Raw genomic sequence first — 9,813 nt, 5'->3', positions numbered from 1 at the left:
GTGCTGCCATAAACCTCTATCTTTTAATAGCTATATTAGTAATTCAATAAATTTAAAATAAAATTTATAAAAATCTCAAGTGGGCAAACCGCCCACTCGAGATGAAAAAAAACCCTAGGAATAATTTATTTGGCAATACAACGTTTGCCGGGTCAGCTAGTATTATAATAAGTTTTACGTATGTTCTTACTATAATCGGTGTCCGATGAACAAATTTTAATATACAGGATAGTTTTTAAGTGTGAGAGAGTCCATTATTTCCGAAATGTGCATTATTTCCGAATCCTAACTTTCGAAAAATAGTTTCATACTAAAGTTGCTGACGCACAAAGTGCGCACATTTTAAAAATATTTTATATGATACAGAGGGTCTCAGAAAAGCGAGGCAAGATCAAAATGTATTTTGTTAAATAGAACTACCCATTTTTCATTAACTCATGGAATGTAGTTTGAAACGCTGCATATGCAACGTAAAATGTTTTTTCTTACTTGCAACGTTGGCAGATAATCGCTATTTTAGGAAAATTTAGCATAAAGACATGGTCTCTAAAAATTTATTGTAGACCCAAAAAAAGCAGTTAGAGGTACAAAAAATATGTCTTTACAATTACCACAGGTTTGTTAAAAATTCTATAGAATCGAAATATCAATATTATGTATAATATTGTACAGGATGTTAACAATGTAGACTTGATTTTAAAACTTTTTAACGCAATATAACTGTTGCTTTTCAAATGGAAGTAGCTGTATATTAATACGTCATTAGATAGACAATTTACAAAGTTACGAATTTACATTTACACTTTAAGCTGTGAAATCAACCGTTTTCAAATTAAAATTCATTTTATTTAAAAATTTCAAAAAGTTGTTACATTTTGTAAGGCGGCTGTGGAATTCAATAAATAAGTGTCAACACTTTATACCTAAAAAATGCAGTAAAACTGCCATTCTGTAGACATTCTGTATTCATATAAAATATTTTTTAAGCCGAGCCATAGTGAGCCATATTACCCCTTAAAAGCAATGACGCTAATTTTGAATCACCCTGTATATTGGAAAAATTCGAACTAAATGAAAAATCGCCCAAAAAATTTTATATACCTGAAAAACGCAATAAAACTGCCATTCTGTAGACATTCTGTATTCATATAAAATATTTTTTAAATGTTCGCACTTTGTGCGTCAACAACTTTTACATGAATCTAGTTTTCAAATGTTTATCACCAAAGGAAATAATGGACTCTCGCGCACTAAAAAAACCATACTGTATAAATCGAGAGTTTTAGCCTTAAATAATTCACCAATTTCAAAAATTGATGGTGGCAAATTCAGGTAGTTCGCAACTTAAACAAATCTCTGTGGATCCGAACAATCTGTTTTCCAGAAAAAGTTTTCGCTATTTTCCAACTCAATTTCGGTTTGGAGTATTTTAACACATTTTTAAGCATACAAATTCAATAAAACTTAAAAAAAGTGGAAAACTGTCACTTGATCACTGCAGTTTTTTTTCTACTTCTGACCAAAGTTTAAAATATTAAAATTGAGTTAAGTTACTATTATTAATATTTTCTTTTTAAAAGTTGCTAAGAACAGTCAGTTAATTTCATGTCGCAGGATGCGATACATCTCTACCGAAACCTGAACGAAAAGGCTCAATATGGAATAAGAAAAATCGACTTGCCGTTCTTCAATCACATTGATTTTGTCATGGGAAGACACGCAAGGCAGATCGTCTATGATCCGTTGATGGAGGTACTAAACCAAGCTATTATGCCCTGAAGCTTCTGGAGCGCCGGGCGGATTTCCTAGTAGTTATTTAAGAAAAAATCCTGTATATTGAATCGCCCACTGGCTTATAGAGGTAGAAATTTGTCAGTGTTTATAGCAATATTTACGGTTTTAGTTACCAAAACTATGATAGGTTTGAGAATATGCTTATGGAAAATATATTAATTTAAATCAAAGTGTATCCTTCCTGACAGCAGCTTGAGGTCATGTGCAAGAACACTGTACTTAAACCGTTATTAGCCACCTTGTGCCGTTTTAATTTTTTTCAGTTCGGTTTATCTGATGAAATCGAAACATTTAGTCAAGCTAGAGAAATTAAGTCCGACAGCCTATTAATGACCGACTTACTAAAATAAAAATGGCCATATTTGCTTGTGTGAAATTCACATTAGTATGGCTGATGCAAATTGGACGGCATAATAAGTATGCACTGAATTTCTTTGTGTTACCGGGTCCAACAAGAAGAATCAGCAGATAATTCGATCACCTTAGATGGAGCTTGGGAGAATGTATCAAAAATTGCAGACACTGTTACTCTCGCAGTTAAAAAATCCCTAATCCGCAAAACTTAAACTATTTGAAACAGCTGAAATAAAGAGATTCAAACTTGTTAGCTGAACCTTGTAGTTCTTCGGCCAGTGACCGTCGAAGAAGAAACGGGGTCATCGGTGCTGCTCCATTCAAGTGCTTCGGTCAGTTCGAGTCAAGTTCACGGTAAAAGTGGTACATCAATGCGTGCGTTGCATCTAACCAGAAAATTAAAGTGTTTACGCGACAAAGATGGATAAGTTTCTGTACTGGGTTGCCCTTTGCGTTCTTCCGACGGTATTTTGCGGAAAGTACGTACCCAAATGGAAGAAGCAGGTAAAGCAGACAGACAGTCCAGAGTTCCCTCGGATGTACCAAATTAATTTCAGGCCTGTGAATTGCCTTCATCCCATAGCGAGTACTCCCATTATATTTGCTCAGACGATGGTGAGGTGAAATGCTTGCCAGGGTGGAACGGTGACCTTTGCGATGTTCCAAAATGCCGCTCTGGATGCGATCCAATGCAAGGGTAGGCTTATGGACTAACCGGTTAAAATCCCTTTTGTACCGTGTTTTTTTTTTAATTAGGTACTGTAATCGACCAGGAGAGTGTCTATGTAAGTTGGGTTACTACGGGAACAAGTGCAACAAGTGCATTCCCTTGCCTGGATGCCAGCATGGATATTGCAATTCCAGTTTTGAGTGTATCTGCCACGAAGGCTGGGATGGACTCTTTTGCTCTGAACGTAAGGAAAATGATCTTAATATTATTGGTAAAATCTTCATATCTCAATATATCTGTACAAGGTAAATCAAAATTGGCGTCATTCATATGGAAGTGTTGTTTGGCGGTGTTTTAGTACAAAAAAATATTCAAAAATTAATTGTTATGAAAAACTGAGAAATTTGCAAAAAACTATATTAGAAAAACGACAGCAATTTTTTTCAAAGTTGCTGCTTGCTTTTGCAAAGTAAATACCTGTTGCTTAGTAATTATTTAAAAATCCGGTTACCATGGATAAATAGAGAAAGTGATAATAAGATCGACAAGGATAAACAGTAAATTCAACAGCAATCATTGAATGACGGAACCTATTTCAAAATGTCAACCTGTTCTCATAACCTCGAATTTTGCGGGCTTTGGTGTTTACATAAATAATCCATACAATACCAAACATTGGAATCGTTAACTCCAAACAAGCTAGTGCCTGTGTAATTTCCTTATTATCCACCTTATCAAGCTTCTCGTATTCAGTTAATTAACGCCTGCTCTATTTGTATCTCCTTGTACTGTGTGTATCGTACAAACGTGGTAGGAATGCAGCCGGTATTTATTTGGTGCCTGGGAAAGTGTCAGTTATTGTGCTCTGAGTGCCCCTGGAAGGCCCTGATTCGCCCTGATTCGATTATCTCCAATACTTGTTCCTCTGTGCCTAGAACCCGAACATCGATTGTCGTCTACTGTCTTCCTGGAACCACTCTCCTCTCCCTTTGTTGGCGTGAGTTCCTTCAGCTTCTGCTASGTTACTGTAGAATTTCTCTTTAACTAATCCCATATTCGCAAATTCCCCTGGTACTACCTATATCTAGGAGGCATTCCCCTATCCACCACCTGTAGRGTTGCCCAATAGAKGATCTAATAACCCCACACGGGACAAAACATATAGTAACTTTCATATCGCACATAGTCACTTTCCTTATATCATTTTTCCTATGGTGACCGCTCGTTCGTCATCTCTGCCTTATATCATGTGATTACATTTGTGGAAGTTGATGTTGTTCTAGGCATATGCGTGTTGTGGCTCTGTAGGGGTCTTCGATCAGTGTGCGTGGTTCTTTTCTGTTTCTGGCTATTAGTACTATGTCATCCTCGAACATTTGTTTTTTCATCACGCGGCTGAATTTTTCTACATTGTTAATGCCCCTGTCTTGGAGGTCAATTGTTTTTAGCGCGTTTTTTAGTTCCTACTAGGGTGAAGAGGTTGGGTGACATAGGGTCACCTTGTTTACTCCTCTATGAATTTCCGTATATTGCGAATACATTTAGGGATACGTTATTTTTTAAGTTTACATATTTGTGGTCGATTCTAGCGTTTTTTAGAGCTTTTAAGGCCTTCCTGAAGTATTTAAACTTTAGCAATAAGGGGATGTTGCATTCCACAACTTTCTCCTTAAACAGTATCATCTTTTGTAGGTGTCCCATAGTGCTGTACCCCGTCCTAAGCCCTTAGTGACCCTAAAAGCTTAGTGACCCGGTTGATTATTAGTTTTGAAAATAATTTACATATCTAATATAGAAGGCTGATCGGTATGTACGTTTGCAAGTTTTCGGTGTCGTCCGTTTTGTGAGTGATTATTGAGAGGGTATTTGTCCAGTCCTATGGTATATCCTCGTTGTCCAGGCATTTGTTTGTGTCATATTTTTAATGACGTTTTAGAAAGTCTCTCCTTGTTTTATCACCTCCACTAATGTTTTATCTTCGTCCGGTGCTGACTCGATTCTGATATATTATGGTGCATTTTTTATTTCGTCCGTTCTTCTTCGGGTGTGTCACTCGCTGCCTCTGTCTCGTATATGTCTGCTGTCTATAATTATTGTACTGTTCTTACAATCTTTGATACGTTTGCCTTCTTTGCCTTTGATTTTTTCTTGGTGTTTGGCGCTTTTATCATTTTTGTTCCTATATGTAGTTGTGGGACAAAATTTCAGTTTTGCAGTCCTTTTTTAGGAGAAATATTTAATTTTCGGTTTTTTCTTTCATTAGTTTCCCATGTTGCTTCTTGGTTCAACGTTCAGAATGGGAAGTATGAAGGCATCTTTAAGCTTCTATCTATGTTTTTGAGTAATCAGCTGCATGTTTCACTTCTCTAAATGTATCACTTTTCCTTAGCAATTTGTCGCCAAGACTGCCACCAAGCCAGAGGGTACTGCAACGAACCTGGAGACTGCAAATGCAGGCTAGGATGGTCGGGAAGAACCTGCAAAGACTGTCAAGTCCTGCCTGGGTGCGTTCATGGATACTGCGAAAAACCTTTAGAATGCAAATGCTATCCAGGCTATTCTGGAATACTTTGCCAAACCCGTGAGTACCATCCAAGGCATTGCGCTGGTACAGCTTCAGGTTCCATAATGGAAATGTTACTTTGCTTATAGCCATCTGTTCAAAGACCTGCCACAAAGAGAGAGGATACTGCAGGAAACCGGGAGAGTGCAGGTGAGACAGTGTAGCAAAAATCATACAAACGATCCAATGAAGGAGAATTTTGTAGGTGTAAGGTGGGGTGGTGGGGCAAGAACTGCGAAAAATGCTTTCCATACCCGGGATGCGTGAATGGAACCTGCAACAGGCCCTGGGAGTGCAACTGCCAGAAAGGCTGGGGAGGAATGCTTTGCAACGAAGGTGAGGTGAACAAGGTTTGAACTCTAAGGAAGAATTAGTAAGCGGACATAACATATTCAACATAATCCCGTATTAATAACGACAATAATGGCCGCAGTACCGACGCTTTAAAGGAGAAATTAATCTTAATTCGGCATTCTTGTGTGATGTCTTCGKCGCTCAGACTGTAGTAGGTAGTTGGCGAGTTTTTTTAYTCTCTTATTCTCAATTTGTCAATGATCGGTTTTCTTTATTCTGTCATTTTTTATAAATATGTGCAGGTCTTTAAGAAATGTCGAATGAAGGCTAGCTCAAGCTTCCGATGCTAAAATTTGAGAAATTCAAAGCACTACTTCAGTGGATGATTTCGGTGGTACCCAATAAAAGGTCGTTTCATGAAGGAACATTTAAAATCTGCTTTCATTCGGCTTGATTTTGAGGAAAGGTCGCCGATGACCAAGAAATGTGCGATAAGTGAAAATGCAAATGCCAAAAATCATGTCAAACAAATGGATATCAAATTCTAAATAAGGATAATAGGGTATTTTAGGCACCCCCTAATCGTGCTAAATGAGAGCTAAATGGTTCATTAAGGATATGACCGTGTATTTTTTTTGGTGAGAGATTACGAGCAAGTCCAACATAAAAATAGCAATTTGTTTCTCTCATAAGTATATATAAACTGAATGCGGAGCTCCAAAATGCATTAACTGTTCTAAAGTGAAAAACACTCCAACCGCCCTTTCGTCACGGGACACCTTTCAGAGATCAACTGTAAAAATTCCAATCTTTCTCTCTCAAGTGAACAGCCACAGCCATTAGGAAGGCCCCAATTTTATGCAGTAGCCTGCTTTTGCAGGCTCTTTCAACAACATGGTGCTACGGCAGTATGACTATAAGATACCTCATCCAGTATGCGCCGGAAAGAAATTACGAGCAAGTTCAAAAAAATTCTAGTTTTCTACTGCTAGGGATTGTCCAAGCCCTATACGTGGATAACACTGTGTTATACTGCACTTTTTCGTTGATACCGCTCTGGGTATCAGAGTGTGGATAAGCTTTGGGTGTCACGGCGCAACACCATGGGAGACACTAAGCATTTAACGCGCCTGCCGCTACATGTCAAACAGAACAACGTAACGCGACACCGTCCTGCAACATTCGGTGCAGCGTAACGAGGATACTATGTTATTGAACAGACAGCGTCGTGATAATGATATCCAGCATCACGAAACATTATTTTGTCTCATCAGTCCATGCAAGCCTTAAACAGATAGGGATGGGTAACCCTGTATTTTGTGGCACTTTTGTGTTGATACCGATCTGTGCGTCAATGCGTTATAACACCTCGGGCCTTACGGCGCAACGCAACACTTAACATTTGACTTTATTTTAATTAGCGATCTTCTAAAAAAAATGTTCCCATAACCATTCTAAATTCTAGAGATTTAAATGAAATCTCAGTCAAAATAAAGCCTCAAACTGCAGCATTGGGAACATCAATTTATGTATTAGTTCACCCCAGGGACCACAAGGCGGCAATGCAAAAGCTACTGGAAAATAAAGACAATACTTTACTCACACTCTCATATTTAGAGAGAAACTCGTATAGAAAGTTTTTCAGAAAAAAAATTTTGATGAGGTGTGATTCAAAAAAACATTATAACATTACGTAAATACATGTTGCATCGTAATTATTAAAAACTCCGGTACCCATGGAATTATACAGAAAGTCACAATAAAGGTGTTCAGTAAGCCATTTGTTTAATATATCCTTGCGTTGTGTGGATCGTGATAGGAACGTAGCCCTTCCTCGGTATATATGTGGTGCCTGGGAAAGTGTCAGTTGATGTGCATTGCTCTAAATGGCCCTATAAGGCTCTGCTGCAATTTTGTTCAATACTTGTTCCTCTGTGTCTGGAACCCGAACATCTAACGTTGGCCACTATCTTCCTGGAGCCAATCTCCAGTACCTCTAGCCTTTTGTTGGCGGGAGTTCTTACAGCTTCTTCATATCTCTGTAGAATTTCCCCAGAACTATTCGCATATCCAGAAACTCGTGAAAGGAGCTTTAAAGTACGTCACAGTTTGACAAATTATTGACATTATTGACAAGGCCTATCCACCTGTAACTATCTGTTGATGGCAAAAAACATCATTGCCGTTTTGACTTTGAAAATATTTGCAGAAGAGAACTTTTTTAATATAAACAATTTTCGTAATTTGAAGCAAACATCATAATTTTTCTTTTTCAATGCTTAGGTATTCCGATATGCGACCAATTAAATATGGGACAATTTCAAAATAATGCTTAATAGAAAAGATAAAATTGGATTTTCAACTGTTAATATCGTCTATAAATTATAGAAAAAAAATGTCCATATTTTTGTTCAACTCTCCAAATGAGCCATATTACCCCTTAAAAAGAATGACGCTAATTTTGAATCACCCTGTATATTGGAAAAATTCCAACTAAATGAAAAATCGCCCAAAAAATTTTCGTCTGATTAAAGTTTTGTAAAATGTTGAGCACATTTTTGAATAACAGCGTTGCGTTGCGTTATTTTATGTTGTTGGTTTCATGTTTCCTGTGCACCACATGTTCGAAGAAAATATTTTTTTCAAAAGGAAGCAGGTAAAAGCCTAAGGGTTTTCTAATAGATAGAGGAACCAATTCCAGCATAGAAACTGTAAGTGATAACAGGAACTTCCTACGCCCAAAAAGCTGCAAACTCCGCCACTCCTAAACCAGCCATACAGACAGTCCACAAGAACCACACCAACAAGCTCCACGACCGAAAATAGACTCTCTAGTCCCACCCAATTCCTACTCTTAACAGAGTTTGAATTACCAACCCAAATTGATGAAATGATGCGGCTACGATAGTCTAAAATTCCATTCTAAGGGCCGTTTGCACCGTTTTATATTAAAACCAAGCTTACATAAATCAACCAAAATCAATCTTAATCAAAAATTAAGCTCGGCTTTAACGTAAACGGCTTGCACCGTACCAATCTGTTGTTGGCTTTGTTAAGCCGATGTCCAGCAGATCTGTTTGCCATATGTGGAATTAAGACCGTTTGCTGTCATGATACAATGAATACATGTATTCATTCTATCTATCTTTACATTAGATTTTGTCGATTGAGAAGATAAATCGAGCGATTAACCTCAGTTTAGAACACGTTTAAGACAAGATTCCTAACTTGTACAATCTAGGAACCTTGCGTTTAGAGTATTTTCCAACCCAACGTTTATATTTTAAATACATCTTTTTTTAACCATTTTTATTAAAGATTTTTATATAGGTGTATATATTTTATTTTGTACTGACAGACTAAAATTTTAAGGGAAATTTGCGAAATAATTTATGAATTGTTGTTGTGTAGTTTTGCGGAGATTTTGAAGATTACTTATGGTTTCATTCAGCAACTGAACAATGCCAATTAAATAATCCAAGTCATTTATATTTGTGGTGGTTTTGTAGAACCTAAATATTTAAAAAAAGTTAGTTCCTCCAAGTCCTCCAATGGATTATTTCCGTTATACAGGGTAATTCAAAATTGGCGTCATTCCTTTTGAGGGGTGATAGAGGCTCCCTTGGGGAGTACAAGAAAAATATAGAAAACATTTTTTTCAAAAATTTCGAGAAGATATTAACAGTTAAAGATGAAATTTCAACTTTGTTATTAAGCATTATTTTGAAATTGTTCCATGTTTAATTGGTAGCATATTGGAATACTTAAACATTCAAAAAGAAAAATTACAACCTTTGCTTCAAATTACAAAAAATTTTAATATCAAAAAAATTATCTTCTGCAATTTTTTTATAAAAAGGCACAGCGCAATTATGTTTTTTGTCATTAACAGATAGTTACAGGTAGATAGCCCTTGTGAATCATAACAACAATTTGTCAAACTGTGACGTACTTTGAACTTATTTTCACAAATTTGCGGATATGCGATTAGAGATACAAATGGAGCAGGGGTTAATTAACTTAATACGAGAAGCTGCTTGATAAGAGTGGATAATAAGGAGATTACACAGGTACAAACTTGTTTGGAGTTAACGATTCAAATGTTGGTGTTGTATGGTTGATTTTTAAACACCGACAT

The 9,813-nt window shown here is 36.8% G+C and overlaps 2 protein-coding genes across 2 annotated transcripts in view; both read left to right on the top strand.

Annotated features, from left to right (window-relative positions):
• Positions 1–1,961, top strand: part of LOC109533923 (lipase member K) — a 6,345-nt gene extending 4,384 nt beyond the window's left edge. The window contains exon 6 of the mRNA XM_048670732.1: positions 1,615–1,961. Within this exon, the coding sequence (XP_048526689.1) occupies positions 1,615–1,779 (165 nt within the window). The 3' untranslated portion in view covers positions 1,780–1,961. The remainder of the gene's footprint in view (positions 1–1,614) is intronic.
• Positions 1,962–2,414: 453 nt separating this feature from the next.
• LOC109537004 (delta-like protein 4) overlaps positions 2,415–9,813 on the top strand; it is an 11,053-nt gene continuing 3,654 nt past the window's right edge. The window contains exons 1-6 of the mRNA XM_048670731.1: positions 2,415–2,652; positions 2,706–2,845; positions 2,905–3,062; positions 5,208–5,399; positions 5,471–5,531; positions 5,587–5,717. Of these exons, the coding sequence (XP_048526688.1) occupies positions 2,569–2,652; positions 2,706–2,845; positions 2,905–3,062; positions 5,208–5,399; positions 5,471–5,531; positions 5,587–5,717 (766 nt within the window). The 5' untranslated portion in view covers positions 2,415–2,568. The remainder of the gene's footprint in view (positions 2,653–2,705; positions 2,846–2,904; positions 3,063–5,207; positions 5,400–5,470; positions 5,532–5,586; positions 5,718–9,813) is intronic.

Source organism: Dendroctonus ponderosae, unplaced genomic scaffold (genome assembly GCF_020466585.1).
Source record: "Dendroctonus ponderosae isolate FM_Combo_2020 unplaced genomic scaffold, Dpon_F_20191213v2 Dpon_F_20191213_1, whole genome shotgun sequence".
NCBI classification, from domain to species: Eukaryota; Metazoa; Arthropoda; class Insecta; order Coleoptera; family Curculionidae; genus Dendroctonus; species Dendroctonus ponderosae.
The sequence above is the reverse complement of the archived record's forward strand: the minus strand, read 5'-3'. Positions and strand labels throughout refer to the sequence as shown.